Raw genomic sequence first — 22,097 nt, forward strand, 5'->3', positions numbered from 1 at the left:
GGAACTGGCAAGTTGCACATCTGGAAAAGCACCATCAATGCAAAGATTAATACTTCAGTAGTGTGGCTACTTTAAACCTCCAAAGAGAAGTCCACAAGCTAATGAGGACAAAACAGCTGCAGAGTAATAGGTCGTGGCTTAATTAAAAATTTTGAGGGGCTGACATTTCTCTTCATGAGTCTCTGGAACACATCACTGGAACATGTTGACACCAGATAAACTCGACTGGAGAGGGAAAAAAAGCCATCTTAGGGAAAAACACACAACAGAAACAGAATCAAGGCAGCATCAGCATGAAAATATTATCGCAAGTATGACATATTATAGAGGAAGAATTGTGATTTGGGCCTGCTTTGCTGCATCGACAGCCGGCCATCATCCCCATACATTTATGAAGGTATCCAACAAGATAACACCAGTGTGGCTGTCCAGCTGAGACCCAGCAGAAGTTAAACACTCAACTATCTACTAAAGAATGCCTACCAATGACGAGGACTGAAGCGGTCCGGTCAGAGGTGTGGACCTTAACCCAGCAGAGATGCTCTATGATCACAGGAGAGCCATTTGTGTTACATGTTCCAATAATATGAAGGAATAAAGCAAATCTGTGAGGTTAGAGCGGCAGAAACGTCTCCTCTGTATTTAGAAGGTCTGATCCAAGTGAAACGCTTGCTGCACGTTTCTGACACTATGAATGGTTCATGGGTTTATTTATTTAAGACACCAGCTTCAGTATATTGTGTGTGAGGCTGAAAATCTGAGAAGACTGAGCTTTTCTGGCCTCTGCAAAAAAAAACTCAGTGGTAAACGGCTATGATATTTCAAACAATAAATAAAAAACAAGCACATTTATCTAACGTCCTCAACAAAGAATGAACAAAATTTAATAAAAACTGATAGGCGTTGACAGTTGCATCTTATTAGAGCTCCAATACTCTATCTGGACCTGGGTCAACAGTTCTATTTCTGAATAATACTGTAGTATACTTTAAATCTTAGAGCCAAGCTGTATGACCTTAGACAAATGCATTACTCATGAACAGTCTTTTTTTTTTTTCCTCAAGACAGCGTTTGTGTAATGACCTGAAAATTTTCCAACAGAGTTAGATTATCTGCAGGGGTGTGGATTTTGTTCAGAAAAAAAAAACGGAACAAAGCATTTAATTTGGAGCTCTGACTGTTACTCTGGCCCTGGCAGGCTCCTGTGAGCCCTGTGTTTAAGCGACTGCTGTGCAGGCAGGCCAAAGCCTCTCCCTGCTCTGAGTTGTTACAAAAGTTTATCAGAAATACAAACAATTTGTTGGTTTAACTGACTGCTGACCGGGTTTGTTGACTTAGTCGTAGCTAGTCTGGCAGAGCAGCTGGGTTGGTTGACGAGCTTAGGTTCCTCGTTGGCATGTTCGGGGAATTTTTTTCTGCACTATTATGGAAACAGGTCGAGTGCATTGTCTTGGGACAAAGAGGCCATGCACAGCCCATGACAAAAAGTGACATCAGTGCAAAGGAAAAACAACAAAAACACTGCAGGGGAGAGGGGGAGCTGAGGAGGAGGGGCGGAGAAGTCCCAGGACATTTTACTCAGAAGTGCAAGGAAGCTGATATTCAGCTCATTTAAGCCAAAGCATTGTGGGAAGTTTCTGCTGGCAGGGGAGACGTTACAGCTGAAGCTCTTTCAAAATATTCCTACTCTCACAATACACAAGGGATCTCTTTACAGTCTGTTTTCTTGGTTACGTGTATTCTGAATTAATCAAGTATTATGCAACTTCTTGACAAAATGAGGATCTTAATGCATCATATAGAGGCTAAACTCCTCAGTGTGCAATGGACAGAACAGTCAACTTCAAATCAAAATGCTTGTTTTGTCTTAATTAACCCCATTTTAGAATTTAAACTAAAATGCTCCCTGTTGCTTCAGGAGCTTTAAATTCTTTTCATGATTAAATTTCTAAAAAAAAATAGAAATGACCCCCCCCCCCCCGCTCTGAGCTTTTTCTCTCCACAACAGTGTATTCAAGTTCCACTCCACCAAAGAACAATTATAACACATAAAAACAAACCACTGAATACACAAAGCTGCAGTGCAGTCTACCAAAAATAATGAACAACCTATTTTCTGAACAACAAACATCAGCTATCAGTGGCATCCACTGAATGTTAAGTGTCCTGGTATGTTTCACTCTGACGGCTGCTGGCTGCGCAGAAGCCCTCAGAAAAGGATTGACCATTTCTCCTTAATCTCAGAAAGGCTTTTTTTCACCAAAGCCAAAAGTCCTCAAACAACGACTTTAAGACGGGAAAAGACGGAAGAAGTCGGTCCGGAGAGGAATGAGAACAAGCAGGCAGACTGAGAAAATCGTTGACATGCAGCAAAAGGAAGATTGGCAGAGATCATCAGATAGTAATTCAAACACAAGACAAACACCCCACCCTGACTCCAAAGAACGCAGGTTAACACAAGTGTGCAGTAGCGCTAATGGCAGTTGGTCTCATTTGCCTGTATATCTGCGAGCTTGCACAGCACAAAGCCGCCTATTGTCTTACAGCAGAGAAAAAGACTGGGGGGTTAAGGCTGGATGAAATGCTGCACTCCATCTATATGTAGCACAAGTCTAATCATACCAATCTCTTTACAAAGCACAACAGGAAGAAAGCAGGGCAAACTCACTCTCTTCCTCGTTGGCATGAACAAATGATGCAGCTCTTGACAGAACATCCAGCGGGGTCTCCATGCTTGGATGCCTACAGGACAGAGCAGAGGGCAAAATGTCAAACTCATTGATTCCATGTTGCATTTTACACAAAAACCAAGTTAATGTTTAAGGGAGGCCGAGTCATTTAAAGGTCCAAAACTGCTTCAGTGTCTCAGGCTGTTCTCCAAGTCAGTCACGAATACTGCTTTGAGAGATCTAAAACATTTACTACTCCTATAAAAATACTGCCTTCGTTCTCTGATTCAGATGTAAAAATATCAGATACTCTCTGCGAGACCAAATCCCTTAAAGACTAAGTTTCAACAGTCGTTTCTTACACATGGGGAGTGCTACTTTGCTGGAGATTCAGATAGACATTTACTAGTGCTGAACTGCTTGCAATACAATCATGTATGTATTTGTTTACATCAGTAGGTAATTCTTTAGATATCATTCCATATATGTGCAGATATATGGAATAGACATATAGATAGACATATGGATATAGATATATATTTTGTAATATAGATATTTCGATATCACACAAGCCTGGTATGAAAAATAAACATTTAAACAATTTTATTATATAACAACTTTAAATCCCATATAATTATCAGCAGAGCCATGATGAAATATTGACTTTACTTCCTGCTACATAAAAATAAATGGCACGTTTTTTGGTAGTGTTGTTTTTTTTGCTTACTGATAAAACCAGAGCAAGTGTCTGATTCATGTCTGATTCTGCTGGCAAGCTTTCACAGTGAAAGTATGGCAATGTGTTAATCCGACGACAGAGAGAGAGTTGATGTTCTCTGCATACGTGGAGTAAATGTGTGCACGAGTTAACATCAGGCTAAATAAATAGGGAAATATTAGCATGTCAGATATTGGTAAATTACTATAAGTTAAAGATGTTATAGCTATTTCATTATGTACACTGCAAGTGAAAGGTTTGATGTGTGCAAATGCTGTTCAAACTTCTGTATATGTGGTTAAGATAGTCGTTGATATTATACTTATGATAAAATATTACATTAGTGTAAAAACCTGTTTTGTAACCTTCATAGTCTTCTAAACATCATACGATAACCTGTATCCGGATGAATTTCACCTTGAAGGGTCTCTGAAATAATCCAGTGGTTTAAGGTTTTGCTGCTTCAGCATCAACTCCAGATGGATATCAAAGACAAATGGAAAAATGCAATGATTATCATCATCAAAATCCCATGGTCTGGTTTATGCAAGGAGAACATGACAGGGATAAACTAAATTGAAGTCCTGCAGACAAAAAGTGAAGAAGCCAGAGAAGAAAGTGATTTATTTTCAAAGAATGAACAAATCTGCCAATATTAAAGATTGTGTAATAGGATTATATCCCCGATTGCTTTTTCCTGTTAAGACTTGAGTGCTTTTGCAAGAGTGCAGGACTTCTGTTGTGATTCATCTCCTCCCCTGCAGTGAGAAAGTTAGTAGTCAACAATTTGCAGTATTATCTATGACCTTTCTGTGTATTTTGACACCATTCCCCTAAAATTTGCTTTAGGATTTTTGGGATTTTTCTCCTACAATGTTGAGCCTTCAGACTGGCTGTGCTATGAAAGGTATTTGAAGACTTTTAAAAAAAAAAAGAGAGAGAAAGAAAAAGGCTTCAGCGCGCTTATCTTCCCTCTGCATTCCTAGGACGCTGTTTTTCCCTGTTTCTCCCAAGAAAAGAGCGTTTTAAGCATTATAACTGACTTCAGAGTAAACGGTAAACACTTGAGTGTTTTTTTTTATAAAGACTATAGACCGCCTGTCACCATACAGCAGAGGTGCGGGTAAAGAAACGCAACTCTTTCTGCTGTTTGAAAAGACTGGGAGCGATTACAGGCCTTTTAGTGGCAAGTGCGTCCAAATTTCTTCTCTTGGGCAAACGTATTTATATCAGGCTGACTCAGTGCGTCCCTACCAGCCGTTCCTTACGATGTACCCTGTGCCGAAAGGATTACAGCAATGACCCTGCACTAAAATGAAACTGGCAGCAAGGAGGAAATGCACTTGGTTTTGTGATAAGGTCTCTCTCCTTCACTCATTTCCTACGCAGTTTAAGTAGGCCCACAACAGAGATATATCTGAAACATTTGGCCGCGTTATTAGGTTTTCCTGACGTGAGAAAGTCTGGGAGTCCCCCAGGATTTGCCGCATTTCGTGAATGAAGTTTCAACTAACGCGTCCGTGTGAGAAGGCGGATACTTTTTCAGCTCTACTACCAAACACTTGTCCACGCAGTCTTCATTTCCACGCCGACTTTCTCAGAAAGTGGACTGAATTGGTGCCACAAGTCTCAAGAGGAGCGCACTCTCATCCCATAAACACGACGCAAATGTCAATCAGACACAACCTCGTGTTTAACAGCACATACCTCCTTCAAGCGCCACTTTGGATCCTTCCAATGCGATTATATCCGCGTTCAAATAAATCCCAACAAATGTACAATCCCACAGAGGCAGAAAACAAATGCCGCGGCGAAACCGTCCTGGACGAGGAAAGACAATAGTAGCAGAGCTGTCGGGAAAAGTTGGTTGTAAACGAGGAGGAGGAGGAGGAGGAGGAAGAAGAGGGAGGGAGCGAGGGAGCAGGAATGCCTGGAATGATGGAATTCAGTTCCTAGCAGGTGGTGAAAGTGAAGCGCGCTCATTGGTGGAGGACCAGAGCCATGATATCAGCATACATTATGATAATAAAGCATTGCATCACATGCTCTGAAGGTTAGGCTGCTGTCACTGCGCGCATTACTCAGTGACTCTGAGGTGGTGAAACAATCAGCAGAAACAGTGGGGAAAGTGCCTCTCAGCAAGGCAGCTCACGCTGGAGTTCACTCACACGTACAAGGAAGCAACTGACACATTGGATGAGTTTACATGACAGCATGACTGTGTAAGCAGCATGTTACTGTTGTACATAAAAAGTGTTGTCACGACTATCACTGGTCCAGTCTCGATCAATATGTTTAAAGCTTTATTCTTTTTTTCATAGAGTCCTTCTCTTAAAGTGAAAAAAACCCGCTTCATAACAGACACTCCTCTCCCTCTGCAAAGCTGAGCCTTCTTCAAGGCATAATTTGCAGCTGGACTGCGGCCTATTAGACTCTTTTATTTCATCTGATGAAATAAAGTGAAACAGAGTTTAGCATTAAACAAAGACACTAAATTATTTTCCTCCACCAAGAGCAGACTCGGGACCATGTGTGGAACTGCAAACTGTCAAAGAAAATCCTTGTGTGTTACACGCTGGCTGCAACACTGGCAGATCAGCAATAGCAGGGAAAAAACAAAGGCTTGGAAGACATAAGTGAATCTGCTTTAAGATGACTCGCGATTGCATAACCGAGATATGACTCATGATGAGGTGACAAAACATGGTGACAGTATCAGACAACTGGCAACCATGTGACCGTACTACAGTGTAATGAACTTTAAGGATTTTTGTTTTGGTTTTAAAAGTGACAACGTACCATGCCTCCTTTGTCATTTCAGAATCTTTTACCAAGCAACTACACTAAATGTAGTAATATACCAAATGAGAGAGTAGGAACTCAAACTTGGCCCTTGATAAGGTGTGTGTTGTAAAGGCCCAGAAAAGAAAACAAAGAATAAGGAGACGATCGCTGGACTTTATAATCCTCGCACCTTCGTGTTGTTATTGACCGGTGCCTACATAAACCCACTGTCCAAACACTGCAGCCAAAGGTCACAGAGGGCGTCTCTGCGTAGAAATACACTAACACACACTTTTACTGGGCCACACAACATGATCCAGAGGGGGTACTCTGGTATGACTATGTTGTTTCTATCTTAAATTATACATTTCAAGTGGGATATGTTTTCACACGTCACAGTAAAAACTTACAATGATGTTTAACAAGTGTTTAACTGCAGATCACACACCCCAGCGAGACCAAGGCGCAATTATTTCACACCTGTGCTCTGTCATAGTGTCCCAAAAAGGGATAGCGAATTGAAAATGAACACACATATACACAGGGAGCACATGCAACCTCCAAAACCATACAAAAAAAGAGAATCGTAGCTGTTAGGTTAAAAAGTTTATTAAACTAAGTTCATGGAGAATACAGCAAGTAGCTGTAAGGAGCCAGAAAATGCCTCCTCCCATCAAACAACTCCAGTGGATGAAGAAAAACATGAAGAAAAAAAAGAGGTACAAATTCAACGAGTGAGAAATGTACAACGAGAAATGAAAATGTGCAGACTCGTGTAACAGATTTCATGGGGTCCACAATCCCTTTTGGTGTCCAACAGATTAAATAATGGATCCTGACAGTTTAAAAAGGCTGTTAGAGGGTCAAGAGTTGGTTTTAAATAGTTTTAAATAGTAGTCTGAGGTTAGGGGATTCGGCTTCACCAGTGAAGAGTAGGGTAAAGAAACACATCATGTCAACCACCATCTTCATCAAGGTAGGAGCGTGTACATGGAAAATACACAGATGTGTCTATGACACATCACCAAAGTCATTTCTGCATTAATCTTGAGGTAAACAAGCGTGCCATTTTGATTCCACAGGCTTTTAATGTGGCCCTCTGGCCAGAGTCTCACAAATCACTCCAGGCCCCAACCATAAAGGGCTAATCTACAGTACCACTAAATACCAGCCACAATTCAGTCTGACTGGAAATGTCATCTTTTATGCCGCAACTATTATAAATTCAATGACAAAGGGCAGTTCAGAGACAGTTCTGAACTGTTCACATGGAGTCCCATGAGATGATGCAACCAGAGGGATGCAGGGATGGATTGTTAGGCTGACAATGATAGGGACAGAATCAGGACAGAATCAGGACATCTGTGAGACAGATGGCTTCCTCCTCCAGCCCTTCCACATCTTCATCAGTTTTTTGGAGCTGTAGGACACCGTCTTCCACAGGCCTAAGGGGACCGGGGAACAAGAGCATGTCAACATTAAGACAGTTTCTATGTTCACAATGGAGAGCTTAAAACAGCATTTTAGAGATGCCAACTTTGTCCAAAGACTGGCTCTAATCAAAAGGAAAAATGTATATAAACGTGACATAAACTGACTTTTGGAATATTAAAGCCCGCTCGTATCTGCTTCAGAATGTTTCTTTTTATTATTAAAAAAAAAAACGGTGGGTTATTTGTGGGTGGATTTTATCATCCTTTATTTGAAGCCCACTTTGGCCTTGATGTAAGGTTCTGAACATCAGTACTGATCCAGAGGAAGGCCATAAGCTTGTGTGCAACACTTTATTAAAAGTCTCATCATTAATTCCCAGTGATCAGCACCTTTTCTACAATTTTTGGTGTGCTATACCTTTCTACTGTATTAATGAACTGAGCTGCCGGCTGTAGCTCGTGTTAGTCTACAAACATTAGAGGCTTCACTCTTTCCATCTAACTTCAAAGCAAATAAGTGCATCTCCAAAATGATTCCTATTCCTATGACTGATCTTAAGGTGTACGACCAAATCAACACAAACTCATTCACATAGTGTAGGAATTCTTACCCGCTGTAGCAATGCCTTTTATACTCTGTGTTATACTGGAGGACTTCACAATAGATGAGATACCTGCAAAAGAGCAATAACACACTCAAGACCAATTGTTCAGAAGTACGACTGTATGACTGCTGACAGCCTGTCTTTTAAGGGCGTCTTGTGTTGAGAAAACAAAAAAACATCTTGAACCTCTTGCTTTGTATTTGCTTCATCCATTGCCATCAACCCAAGTCTGAGCTTCTTGTTTGTAGATATACAAAACGTCAAATTGTTCATCCATTTCTTTGTTTTTATTCACAGAAAACAGAAGTTGCTGAACCTTTGAGCCTTTCTTCACCCCATCATCCATCTCTTCCATTTACTAATGGTGTTTGCAGAGATGTTAATAAGTACAGGTCTGGGTATGAAATCTCTTTGGTTGAAAAGGGGTATTTGTCTATTCTCAGATTTACCTTGTTGCACAACTGCCCCACAGTCGGGGTCCTGGGCCACCTGCAGCAGGATCTCCTCCACGTCCCGGTTTTTTCCTGGAGGATCAACCAGCTTTGTGATCCTTTGCTGAAGAGTTCGGGGTAACGCCATCAGCTGGATAAACTGGCCTTCAGGGCTTTTGTCAACCTGCATGAACACAAAGAAGTAATGGAAACAATAAATAACAAAGATCCAACCAGTCGGCTGAGTACCAGCACAACATTTACATGGACAGCTGTCATCTGGTCAGACACAAGTGTAGAGTAATCAACAGACTGAGAGGTAATTATAGTGCTAACATGTGTGCAGGCTTGGAACCAACCCTCTCTGATCATAACTCACTACATTTCTATTTTTTTTCTCAAAGATTTCCTGTGGAATATTGCAAACATTATTTCTCCTCCTCCTTCTGGACCACAATTAATGAGAACAGATCCATTTTCAAGTAAAATAAAGTATGTCTCTGATGTCCTGACAATCGATGGAATTTAAGTCATTTTGGGTTCGTCCTAGTGATTCTAGATTTCTGGGTTTGTGTTTTAACGGGTTACTTTACGAAACTGCAGTATCGATAGTATCTCAGGCACTGATTTTGTATCTAACTGTATCAGTTACAGTTCAAAATTGCATTTATCAGTGCTCTTAGGTGAGCAGACTCAAAAACATCTGCAGCTTTTTTGTTCCGCACAAAAGCTTTCCAGTGTAGCGAGGAATAAAGCTACGAAGAACTCAAATTACAGGAACGAGTGTAGGACTATCAGCAACCATGTCTTATGGGTCTTAGAATTTAATTGCATAACAACCAGGTACAGAGATCTGTTATTAGTGAAAAATTGATATAGGGGGCTAACCCTATGTTCGCATTCTGTCTCCTAAGTTACACAAAGTGAGCACTTAAGCTGATATCACACAAGAACACCAGAGAATTTCGAGATAATGTGCAGAGCAACAGGTCCAAAATGTTGTCTGCAGTTGCCCCTCCGCAGCAGTAGATTCTCCCCCGAAGAAGCCTTCTAGCAATTGGAAAAACACATAGTAAACAGAATGTGAGGAAAAAAGTGGAAATGGATGCGTTTTCTTCACAGTCTACTGAAAATGTCAGATCTGTAGCATTTCTTTTCTATATTTAAAATCAGTGATGAGGTCAGCACGACAGAGTGTGAAACAGCAGTTCTTACAAACACATTTGTTAATCCTTCCAAAGAAACTGCTGTATTCCCGCATGATATCATTTGATCATTTTATAAGTATTAGTTGCCAGTAGGGATCCAGCTGTGGAATTCCACACGGATTCTGAAGGAAATGTTGTCAGCAGCAAGTTAGGAAAAAGCTTTAAACTGATTAAAGTGTTGCCTCATCTCAGAGACATTCTCAGCCTCTAATGTCTATTTTTATCAATTTGGATTTACCTGTTGTTATGTTATTTCTAAATCTGCTTCGCTACCTTTGCTTACGAGGTCACAAAGTTAAGGATCTAGTAAATATATTTACTGGATTTGGTATACTTGTAGTTTCCTTATGCAAAGCTCACGGTGCACAACTTCTTCAGGCAACATTCACAGCAAAGCGGCGACACACGCAAACAAAAGACAGTTTCTTGCCCTTAACTGCAATCTGATTACCAAACATGTTATTCCAGGGAGGTGATGAGTATTTCCTTCGTATAACAGAAGTGGTGTTAACAGTTAGAGGTTACACCATGAAACTTACAAAGAATACATGCCCAGATGGATCAATACGCATTTTACACATGGAAAACTGCAGTAAACATTATGTGTCCAAACTACAGGAAACACATAAGTTGAACTATGTTAGTCAAATGTCAACTAAACATGTAGGTGTGCATTTTGTGTCTGTTTAACATGTCATACCTCGAGTTTTCCTTGTTGAGGTTTGTAAACCACCTGCGGGCAGTCCCGTAGGATGTTGCTGTAGAGAATCCTGAAGTATTGAATGTTGTCTCTGACGATATTGGCCACCTTGGACTTATCTTCTCCAATCACCATTCGAAAATCCCCTTCAGAAGCAGAGGCAAAATGTTTTTATTCAAGAGACACAAAGTTCAAAAGAAGCAAAGAAAAGTCAGCGATGTCCAGATTTTTGTCAAATGTAACATATCTACTGTAGCATCTGTTATCCCGACATAGTTTTAGTGATTTTTTTATAAGCCAAACAGTAACATTCTACGATACAAGATACCGTCTTTGTCTTAAATCACAGGTAGTATTAAAAGTCTCCCTGGTAAGCTCACCGTGGCTTTACCTTCTTCCACAGAACTCTCCTCTTGTCTGCACATTCTTAACATGAAAACAATTACTGGGTAAACATATATCAGGAAAAAAAAATAGGTCACTACTCTGGTTGATCTAATGGTTAAAAATAACAGCTCAGTATGTTGGGAGCTTTCTGTATTTGCATCTCATGCAATTCCAGAGAATTTATTCTGAAAGTCAACACATTCTGCTGCTTCTAACTTTCTCTGTGGGAGATCTTACTTGTAAGTATAGCTACAATTTTAGTGATATTAATATACACTTATATGCTACTGTTACACTTATGTTTTAAGATTTAAAAAAGTTAGAGTATCCGGGCCCATGAAGAGTGATTTTATGTCCAACCCATTATCTGGATGTTTCAGTCCAAGAAGCTCAGTTTTGTATAGTTTGTATAAGCTTGTATTTGCCTGCATTTTAAAAATACGATGTTGGTTGGATTAAAACGGTATTTCCCTTTTTTCTTGTGCCTGCTCACCAGCATAAGAAAGACCAGCGATCTGCAGAAAGAGGTCTTCTTCCGTGAAGCTCTCTGGCAGCATGAGGAAGGAGGCTGTCACAGCACTCTTCAGATTGGCCACCAGAGCAGCACGGAGCTTTCCATTCTCACTCTGCACCAGCATTTTCACCTGCACGGGAAAACATACGGCACATATCAACACGCATCGGCAAAGCCAGAGAAGTCTTGACTGATCAGGTATATATTTCAGCAGTAAAGCTGGGAAAACAAAAAAGTTAGTTCAACAAGTAAGTAGGATCAGGATACTAACTGGCTTGTGAAGGCGTCCAGCGGCATACAAGGTCTTCCAGTGCATCAGGTCTTCGATCAAAGAGTCTGTACTAATGATGCCATATTTGATTATCTGTGAGGAAGAAGAGGATGTGGTTAATAGTTTTAAACTGTGAAAAGCACTTATAACAAGGACAGATTCCAAACATCACATAATCCTTTTTTTGGAGCCAAAAATGCGCAACAGAGTATGATTCGTGTATATGCTGCCATTAGCTAAACAACTGGAGCCAGTTCAACCGGGCACTATCATCTTAAACAATCAACAAAAGAAAGAAGAGAGAGAAAAACACTTTCAGACGCATTCAGTGATACAGTAATGTAGTGATTTACCCTTCCATCCACAGGCACCAGTGTGTTGTAATATATTGAGGCCCCATGGTCATTTTGTATGGAGCTGATCATCGTGGGGCCCAGCAGCTTGAGGATGGAGTAGTGTTTGCGATTCTGTAGCAGATTCATAGTGTGCCATGTCACTGGGTCATCCACCGCGAACACAAAGTCCAGCATGTTTTTCTGCATGTGTTGGAGGTCAATAAAACAAGAAACATCACATTTACTCATACAACGACCTGGGACACAGTTACAAATGCTTGCATGCAGTGCATGCAATCTTGCCGTTTCATTGGAATAATAGTATCATGACATGATTTCATTGTGCAATACTACTTTAGACTGGTTTAAGTATAAGAATTCACGTTGCACATGTAAATAATATGTGTTCTTTGGGCAATATCATCAGGAAGCATGGCATGAATTTATGTAGATATGCTTATGACACCCAGCTCCAGTCATTTGTGAAACCTGAGTACACAACTGAGGTAATTGTTTTTGGCGACACACTATCAAAACATTTAGCTACTTTGGATGGTATTACCTTCTGTGAGAAACCTTGAAAGTAATCAGCATTTTACTGCTATTACAGATCGTCTATATACTTTTACTTAGTTTAATTTCTTCATGAGTCACCTTTTGTTCTGTATAGCACTCTAGGTTGAACTCCAAATACTTGAAAAGCTTTTTATAAATAAAGCTGAGTAGAGAACAGCTGATTGCACCTAAACGCTTTGGTTATTTTTTGTAGGACTTTGGAATAAATGAGTAGAGGAGAGATCTGTTAAACTATTGTGATTCAGTGCTCGTTTACGTGAGATTTTAAAAAAAGGTCAATAATTACATAATAAAATCTGTTTCAGATTATTTCAATAACATCGCCCACTCTTTCATTTGCCAATGCTTCTGGTAAAATGCATGTGAAACACTATGTGAAGCACTGAACACAAACATAAACAAACAAACAAAAAAAGTATAAAACAAGAGTAACAGTACTTGTGTCCTGAGCAACTCTTACCTCCATTTGACCTTGGCTGGTTCCATGCTGTTTAAAAACGCCCGATCCGTAGGCAAAAGCTAAACTGATGTCCTGTGGAAACTGTGTCAGTATCCTTCTGTAGAGCACGCCGGTGTTGTGCAAAGCCAGAAGAGTCATTTTTGAACTAGCTACTTCACCTATCCAGCAACAACACGAGACACTTTAACGTTACAATAACCGACTAAACACCTTGTGAAATAAACAAAAAACCTGTGGTGTAAACTGGGAGATTCATTTCACACAGAGTGGTTTTGAAACACCATACACGACTATGACAACTCTGCATGACTGAAATTCTCCATCAGGTCAGTTTGGACGGGTGAGCTGTGTGCTCTACCGTCGACGAAAAAATGCGTCACAGACTCAGTGGGATTATGGGAAATGGAGTTGGAGATAGCAGATAGCCATTCGGACCTCTTAACCCACCGTTAAACGGCCTGTATAATTATATTTTGGTTATTTTATTTGTAATGCGGAATATTTCAACACACGGATGTAGGTCACATTAAAAATAGTTAAATAAAATATGAATAGCTAAATCTTCAGCCAGCAGAGGGCGGTTTTCTATCAATTTTAGCTAGTAGGGAATGATGTCATGCAGTATGTGAATATGTGTTTGCGTTTCCTGTGGCGGCCGTAGTCTGGCGCACTATAAAGCGTGGAATTTGTTTTGAAAGGTGGGTTGTGGTGTGGTGGGGTGGGGGGATACGTTGAGACAAACAGTTCTTTCACTTTATCTAGTCAATACAGATGAAAATATTGAATTTTAGTAAGATTTTTCCTCCACATCATACATGCACTTGACCAAACCATAGAAACACCTACAACAGTGCAATAAAACAGCAGAGTATTAACCAAGGTAACCATAGATACTACAGAATAGAAAATAGTTTCATGAAAAAAAGAAAGAAAGCATGGATATACGACTTATTGCAGATCTGATAGTAGGCGGCATACAGTGGGTCACATATTTCATTCCTTCCGTAAATAATGGTGCATTTCCTTATTCTATTATGACAAATGTGTTTCCATAAACCAGTCAATTGCTCATCTGTGCTGTCATAAAAGCGCCTCTGGGAAATAACAGAAAAGAACATAATTAGTAAAAATTAGTATTTAAAATTCAAGTCAGTTTGTTTTTGGTTTAAAGGGAAGATTATTTTCAACACACACTTTTATGTATTTTACTTTTTTTAGGATATTTGTTTTCTTTTGGACGCTTTTCAACACTTACCTATTGACACGATGCCCAATTTGCAGATTTAAATGTAAAAATTGATGAAACCTATAATCCCAATAAAATAATTGTCTCTACATGGGTAATAATCGGGGGAGGTATGTAACTGTTTGTTTTGGTTACTGTTTTCTTATTTATTTGTGAGTTACTGGGTGTGTGACTTAATGCTGACTTGATGTGATGCATAATGATTTTGAAGCAACATGCGATAGTTTAAAATCTTGTCAGACTTTTGCTGGCAGCAGCGAAAGTCATCATGTCGTCTATGTTCCAATATACACCACCCACTACAGTTGTCATTTCCAGCAGTAAGCTGTAAGACTTGTCTAGATGGAGAGTTATTGGTCTATTGCCAAGAAATGAAAAATACAGCATGAGGATGATGACTGCTACAACCAGTTACTTGACTTGATTTGATAACAGTGCTGGAGAGTAATGGAAAAAACTGTTTTGAAGTAGAGAAAAACCTTTTGGAGGAGAGGTCACATTCAATATAAAAAGTCTCAGGAGCCTTGAAAAAAAAGAGGTGCAAATTATTCTTGTGTGTGAGATTCATGTAAAATACAGCTCCCCACTAGCAATAAAAGAAAAGTCTGATGATGTCATCTCTACCACTGCTTTATCTGCTGGTTTCAGAGGCCCACTTCTCACATCTAATTAAATGAATTAATATTGAATGTAGATTCATGACCATTAGCAATATGTCTACAGCTCATTATGGAATGTCAAGAGTGAGACTAATATTATGTTCTCTGTAATTGCCAGGAGTCATCTTTTCAGCCAGATGAATATTGATAAGGTCCCTGAACCTTGGCTAACATGCTTTATCTCTTTGTGAAGCATCTTTTTACTTCAGGAACAAGAACAAGGCACCTCAACAACCAGAAAGAGTTTTCTTCCACAGGTTTTTCATCCTGTAACACACCATGTGAATGCTATATTATCTCTTGTGATCATGGTCCGAGAAATGTATACATTTCCTCACTACCCGCAGCCATAGGTTCATAGGTTTTCATCCTCAGATAGAACTTAAGAAAAGAAGTTCACAAGAATTAATCTGAGCTCAGGTGCTGAACCAAGAACGATATTATTTTTTTTTCCATAGTAGTTAGTTTTCACTGTTTTCGAGAGAAGAAAAACTGCTTTAGTCATTTCAGGAACTGGGTAAAATACAGCATTTTGACATTCATGTAAGCGACAAAGCCCCCCTTAAGGCTGTTGGTACAAAGGAGAAAGTTGGGTAAGTCGATTCAAGAGCAACCAAGTTTTTTAATCTCCCTTTTGGCAATCAGCATTATTTTCACATGGTGCCAAAGAACCTTCCTGAATCATAATAAAGTAGGTATTATAATCCAGACAATGCTCTCTCGACCTTCACTACATCTGATCACTAACAAAATGGTCTTTTGAATTGCAAGTTCATCCTCAAAACCCTGCCAGATGGTTCTCTTGACAAACCAAAGTTGTCTGCTGTTACTGTTACTGAACTGCATTCTTACTTGGAGTAAGTTGAGTCCCACATATCATTTTCTAGTAAAACACACGGCTGATGCAGAGATCTAAACTCCTCACCAAAGGCAAACCACACCAAGTAGATTGCAATAGAGACGTCTGGACGATTCTACCTGTGGTGACGTTAGACACAGTTACAATGTGTAAGATTATTTTTTTTAAATGTTGCTTTCAGGTCCATTTGCCCTTCTGTTGTTGCTTGTTGAGCTTGACTTTGCCATTATAAGCCTTTCAGCATATTTCTTTTTCAGAATGCTGAAGAATGATCTGTACAGTCAAGATAATTTGTTTTGGATTTATGCTATAATAAAGCAGGGATATTTGTCAGCTCCTATGTTGATAAAAGTATTAAGAAATATCCCTTCAGGTGCATTTAGAACATACAATTAAAGTGAAATTATTTTGTGATTATTCATTAGTATATCATTATATCATGAGTCAATCTTAATCAACTGGCAGCCCTAATTTGAAAACATGTCAATAATCTCCAGGGGGGGGTTTGTAAAGACACTCCAGTGAAAATCACACCTTCATATTTCATTACAGTGTTTGTGTGGGTTTGTATGAAAGAGACATTAGTGACTGGACTGAAAGCAAAATCATTTTAAAAAAGCCTTTATAACATGAGTAGCCAGTTACACTGAGTCCATTTTCCTTGTGTTTGCACAATGATCTTCTTATCTTTAAGTCATCTGGATGATATGTGTCCTCCTTGACTTCTTTCAGTATCATTGGCATTGACATTTTCAGATTCACCCTATATTTACTATCTTGAGAGACTGCTTTTAGACATTTTAGATGACCGCAGTTTGAATCTTATGGCTAAACAAAGACCCAGTCCACGGTTCAGCTTGCTATTAAAGGTTGCTGTTGAATAAATCTTAACATCTGTCAATCTGAAATCCAGCAATCTAAATCACATTGATCAGTCTTCACTCTTATCTGAAGAGGTTTCGAGCTCATCCGATAAACCAATTCACCAGCTAGCGTAGCATGAAATACAAGCACAGGTACTAACATGTACACACAATGATGATCCGGGAGAATACTTTCAGCTTTTGCACGCCTGTTGCCATGGTGATGGCCATTGCTGCCCATGCCTGGTGATGGAACATCAAAAGAAAATGCACAATCAACCACACAAATACATTTCTGTAACTGAACAGTTGGTTCAAACCTCTCAAAGAAGACAAGAAAACAGAGCCTGCTTCTATTATCCTACAACATAGAGGAGTTAGAGTTTCACCCAGCACAGAGAGAGTCAGCGTTATTCACACTCTGAGTCAGTGTATGAAAGCCAAACATACAAACACATTTCAGGAAATTCACAAGTTCTGAACATTCAGTGGTACTGCTGTTGATGTTCTGCACTGAAACAAATCGTTTCAGTTGGTTTGTAATCGCCACAATGATAATGTAAAAATGAATTATCCATTGGGAACTATTAATTAATTAAATCCAGTTCCTCCAGCTGAAAGGTGTTTTTAACAATAACTGAGTGCTTTATCTTTTGTTTAGGCAGTAAAATGTAGCATGTAAATAAACCCAGATTTAATTATACATACAGTGGATAGTAGGTAAATATAAACTACATTAAACTACACTAAACTACATTATTTAACTGCTTTGTTTGAATTACATTTCATACCAACGGTATGTATTTCAAACAGCAGTGACATCAGCCAAAGCACACTTCCTGGCTCCACACACAATCACTCACATGTTCAAATATTTTCTTGTAGCATTTTTAGCTTTTATTTCAGCACACATACACCATGGCATCATTTTCATTAGCTTATGATGTCACAACATTTATTTCAATCCAGAGTTGTAATCATTTTTCACCAGGATCTTGTACTGATGATGGAGTCGGTCCAATGCATGAAATCTTCCGCAGCACATCCAGACTTTCAGTGAGTTCAAAGTCTGGACCTTGTGGCGGCCAATCAGATGTGACAAAATGAAGCAAGCTCGGATCACTTGCTTAGTTAAATCTTAAAACTTTCTTTTATGTGCATCAGTCACTCGTGATAATGATAGGACTTTTTGTTTCGTTAACAGTTTTTTGGCAAAATATTTAAATATTAAGTCTTTAATGAATGAGAGAGATTCAATCCATTTCTCTTTTTTTGGCAATTTTATTTTTTTTGAGTAGTTTTAAAAAGTCGTTTCAGTGCTTTCACATGCGGTAACAATGAGAAACAGTATTGTAATGCTATGATAAACAACTAGTATTGAGAAAATGAGTTGGTCTCTTTTTCAGATAACTTTGTAAAACATGTTCTTTTTCTTATATAGTATCTTGCAATCATTTGGTATAGGACAAATCTTCTCTTAGAGAAGAGCATCACTGCTGCTAACCTGTTAGCCAAGGAAATCAATAATTACATACCTTGCTTGCCTTATTACCGATGTCATTATTGCTTTGCAGCCAGTTAACTCACCATGGCATGAAAAACTGACATGTCACAGTATAAATTTGCAGTCGTGATGCATGTCAGCTCGCTGAGACCTAGACTTCTCATACTCAAATCGGTGTCTCTGCACCCAGGTCCAAATCTCAAAAAGTAAAGGCTCTTTCATCACCCAGGGCTCTTGACTGAAATGATAGATGTGAGTACATGAAATGCTTTCTCTGTAACAATGGATTTTTGTTAGTGAACTGCACACTCTTTCCCTGCTGATTGTGCTGGACTGAAAAGCTTTGCTATGACTGCTGCTGTCACTTACTACCGCTATTACTCTTGGTTCCCCGAGGGTGAAGTTATTGTCGCTACCCATTTCCTGTTTTTCTACTGTGGTGCACATGGAGTATCATTCTTAGAAATGACAACCTAGAAATCAGATGAATATACTGTGTACTCTAATAATAATCAGTTTAATTCAATTGCATTTCTGAAAGGTGTATCGAATTATTTCTAGGCTTTATTGTTCTGCTCAGTGTGGCTGTAGGCATGGCAAGTTTGTATCTTGAATTTTCTCTTGTGCCTAAAATACACATGACATGGAAGCCTTTTGTGAAAAATACTAGCATTAGTAGTATTACAAAGTAGCTTTAGCTGTGTATGTGTGTGTGAGTGCGCTTGTATGGTTTACTGTGCACAAGCCTGGTTAAATGGTGTTTTGGGGGGAGTTGCTGCAGAGATTCTGCGTGGGTGTTTAAATCTTATGGCTCCATTTATCCATGCAGCACCATTAAAGTTAATTCAAAAAGATTGCTCAGCTGAAACTGCACTATTCCCTAAAGTAGATTGAAAGTCTGTAATTGACATTTAACCTGTGTTTTTTTTTATCTTGTTTTCGGTCACAGATGAGTCAGAGTGTCATCTCTCTTTTTTAATGCGAGAAAATGTGAGGAGGCGACTGCTGGGAAGATCTATCGTTGTGAGGTGTAAAAACAGAACTAGACTGTAACTTTCAAAAAGCATAAGCCTACTATAGCCACAGCTTCTGCGGTGCTGCCCCGTGTTTTAATTAACACGTCAGTGCATTAGATGACTCCCTGCAAGGCAAACTTAAATTTAATCAGTTTATTCTATATAACTTGCTTTCCCATTACATGTAGTAACAAATCAATTGAATAATACTGGGATATAGGTGAGAATCATTTGGATAACTCATTAAAACATTGGAATTTTAGCAGATTATACTGATGCTCTCCTGAGCCTGCAGAACAAAATGCATCATGTCATGAATACCTAACAATGATGCCAGATGTGCAAAGAGCCAAAGAGTTCTGATTTTTCCCAGATGATCTATATTGCTCTGGTGAAGCCACAGGATGTTTCACTCTTGTGTGTCCACCCACAGAAATCTACAGCAAATCCACAGCAGCAACATTTGACATGGGATGCTCACACCACACGCTCAACAAACTGAGCATGAAGCCAGTTAAAATCCAACCCCTGATGAAGTGTACCTTTGTTGTATCCTTTGTAGTCTACAGATGAAGGCAGTGTTTCATTCCACTCTCTCTAGCTCTCACTGTGAGTGTGTATGTGCATGTGTTTGCGCGTGTGCACATTCCCTGGGTGCTCACAGTGAAGCCATTCGAGACAAAGGTCTGCATGCAGGAGTGTGGAATATATGTTTTTTTAGCATCTGAGTCTTGTGTGCATGTGTGGGCATGTGAATGAATGTGTGTATTTAATCCTGTGCTTGTAGTACATGTGTGTGGACACATGAGTGATGCACCAGGCATTTTTCCTTTTGTTATATATATTTACTGTCTTTCCTCAACAACAGCAGCATGGAATAGATCAGGTTGTTCTCTTTGAGCTATAACTACTTTATAACCTTATCATCAGCTGATGAGGGGGAGCCGAGGAGGGTCGGATGGTCAGAATCATTTGATAGAGTGCTGCTTTATCCACTGATGACAGTTAGGGGTAATCTGACAGCTGACAAGTTAGGGCATGTAGCATATGTCAAGGTAATGAAACTCCTCTATTCCACTGCATGCTCTCGCATCTACACACTACTAAGCTGTATTGAAATAGAATAAAAGAATCACCTATAAATAAAAAAACAAGACAGAAATCAAAGCAAATGACTTATGCTGTGACTGCAAGAGCACGTCTTTGTGGTTTAAAATGATGCAAAATGAAACTTCGGGCTTTTATCTGATACACAAGTCACCTGTTCTTGTATTATTTAATGACCTTTTATTATGTTTAATGACATTATGAAACACAGATGATAGAATAGTCGAGCTCTTGACAAATTTATATTGACATTACTGCTAAACATTATTCTTGAATTAAAATGTGTCATTTATGTGTATCATGAAACAAGCCAGGTGCACATTGCATGTTTGTACCTCACCCTGAGTCTCTTTTGGTGAACTAAAGACAGCCTCCCTCATCGGCCTAACTCATCATGACTTACTACAAATGTGAATCCTGCAGATTATGTAAACAGCTGTCAACATCTGGTACTTTTTTTTCACTTAGAGGACATGCTGTTACATTACACAGAATGTGGCTTTTCATTATTTTGCTAAAATAAGCAAGACCATCCCTGAAAGATGTTGTCTGAATGGCAGAAAATGTTGCTCCAAAAACCTGTATGGTTCAGCGTTTGTGGTGCCCTAACAGATGTGCGTATCAGCTGTATTCATCCATTCACCCCTACGCTGTCACTGTTGCTAGTTTTTTTTAATATTGTGCAAATAACAAGCTGGATGGTCCCTTTCATCTTTAAACAGGACAGTTTTTCCTCTTAAAGGAGTTCAAGCCCAGAATAGTGGTGTTTCTAGATTTTGTTTAGGCTTTATGTTTGTTTTTGTCTTTGATGGTAAAGTCTTTATCTTGCATTTGTGGATTCACTTCTATTCAGTGCATGTGTACATTCAGAGATTTATTCTGATTATCTGAATCTCTAATGATTTTTTTGAAATTTCAAAGAGAAAAATGATTCTTTAATAACTGAAATCCGTTATGTGCCATGTTCATTTACATGTATCTTGATACATGTAGACCAGTATTAGCTCGGGATGTGGCTGCAGTTCACATTGCATCTTTATGACTCACTCAGCTCTCTTTTGGTTGACTAAACACAGCCCCCCTCAATAGGCCTGACTCATCGTGACTTGCTACAAATCTGAATCCTGCATGTTATGTAAAAGACTTGATCACATCTGTTCATTAATTATTTTACAACATTGAATTAGACTTTACTAATTGTATCACATAAACGTCATCATGTGATATTTCATGACACAAAAGAGGGACAACCTTTGATCTGTCTTCAGCGCATTTTCAGCTGTCCTGCACACAAAATCCAGCCGCACCTTAGACACCGTTGACTTTAATACATCTAAAAGCCACAGCTTTGTGGTTTCATGTCCAGTTGAGCGTTAGGGGTGAATACAAGGTGAAATGGCTGATGGATTGTGGTGCAATAATATGCAGTAATCTGAACAGGGTTTGCTACTCACCTGCAAATTGCTGCAATTTCTCATAAGAGTCATAATTCTTCAGAGCATCTCGGAAGAAAATAAATCTGATATTCCCTCAAAGGTCAAGGGATACATTTCTGTCAATCAGTGTTTAACATATACAACAGCTGTGAGATTCCAGAAAGAGTGAGATTGTTGTTGAATGGCTGAATTAGTTGAACGACTGTATTTTGTTTTTTCAGACTGAAGAAAAGATGTGGGTGCTGTACTATAGGTCTATATTTTTCCTCTACTGCAGCCTTCTAATGCTGCTGTGTTCTCCTTAATGTGACTCAGA

The 22,097-nt window shown here is 39.2% G+C and overlaps 2 protein-coding genes across 2 annotated transcripts in view; both read right to left on the reverse strand.

Moving 5' to 3' along the window:
* Positions 1 to 5,301, reverse strand: part of vgll4b (vestigial-like family member 4b) — a 34,941-nt gene extending 29,640 nt beyond the window's left edge. Inside the window, exons 1-2 of the mRNA XM_072381899.1 lie at positions 5,095 to 5,301; positions 2,669 to 2,742 (exon numbers count right to left, since the gene is read on the reverse strand). Of these exons, the coding sequence (XP_072238000.1) occupies positions 2,669 to 2,732 (64 nt within the window). The 5' untranslated portion in view covers positions 2,733 to 2,742; positions 5,095 to 5,301. The remainder of the gene's footprint in view (positions 1 to 2,668; positions 2,743 to 5,094) is intronic.
* A 1,468-nt stretch (positions 5,302 to 6,769) lies between these two features.
* Positions 6,770 to 13,458, reverse strand: tamm41 (TAM41 mitochondrial translocator assembly and maintenance homolog). Its single transcript, XM_072381900.1, has 8 exons — positions 13,092 to 13,458; positions 12,074 to 12,256; positions 11,721 to 11,813; positions 11,429 to 11,579; positions 10,549 to 10,694; positions 8,659 to 8,824; positions 8,216 to 8,278; positions 6,770 to 7,616 (listed from the first exon to the last, which is right to left on the reverse strand). The coding sequence occupies exons 1-8, from the start codon at positions 13,227 to 13,229 to the stop codon at positions 7,525 to 7,527; spliced, it is 1,032 nt and encodes a 343-aa protein (XP_072238001.1). The 5' UTR covers positions 13,230 to 13,458; the 3' UTR covers positions 6,770 to 7,524.
* Between the last annotated feature and the right edge of the window lie 8,639 nt (positions 13,459 to 22,097).

Source organism: Leuresthes tenuis, unplaced genomic scaffold (genome assembly GCF_036924035.1).
Source record: "Leuresthes tenuis unplaced genomic scaffold, fLeuTen1.0.hap1 SCAF_3, whole genome shotgun sequence".
Lineage (NCBI taxonomy): Eukaryota > Metazoa > Chordata > Actinopteri > Atheriniformes > Atherinopsidae > Leuresthes > Leuresthes tenuis.

Excerpts from the sequence above, each read along its gene's own strand:
- tamm41 (XM_072381900.1), bottom strand. The coding sequence starts at position 13,229 with ATGACTCTTCTGGCTTTGCACAACACCGGCGTGCTCTACAGAAGGATA. Across the intron at positions 11,580-11,720 it reads CTGGACGCCTTCACAAGCCA|GTGAAAATGCTGGTGCAGAG; the intron begins GTTAGTATCCTG and ends TTTCCCGTGCAG. Across the intron at positions 10,695-11,428 it reads CGCTGGTCTTTCTTATGCTG|GGGATTTTCGAATGGTGATT; the intron begins GTGAGCAGGCAC and ends CTGCTTCTGAAG.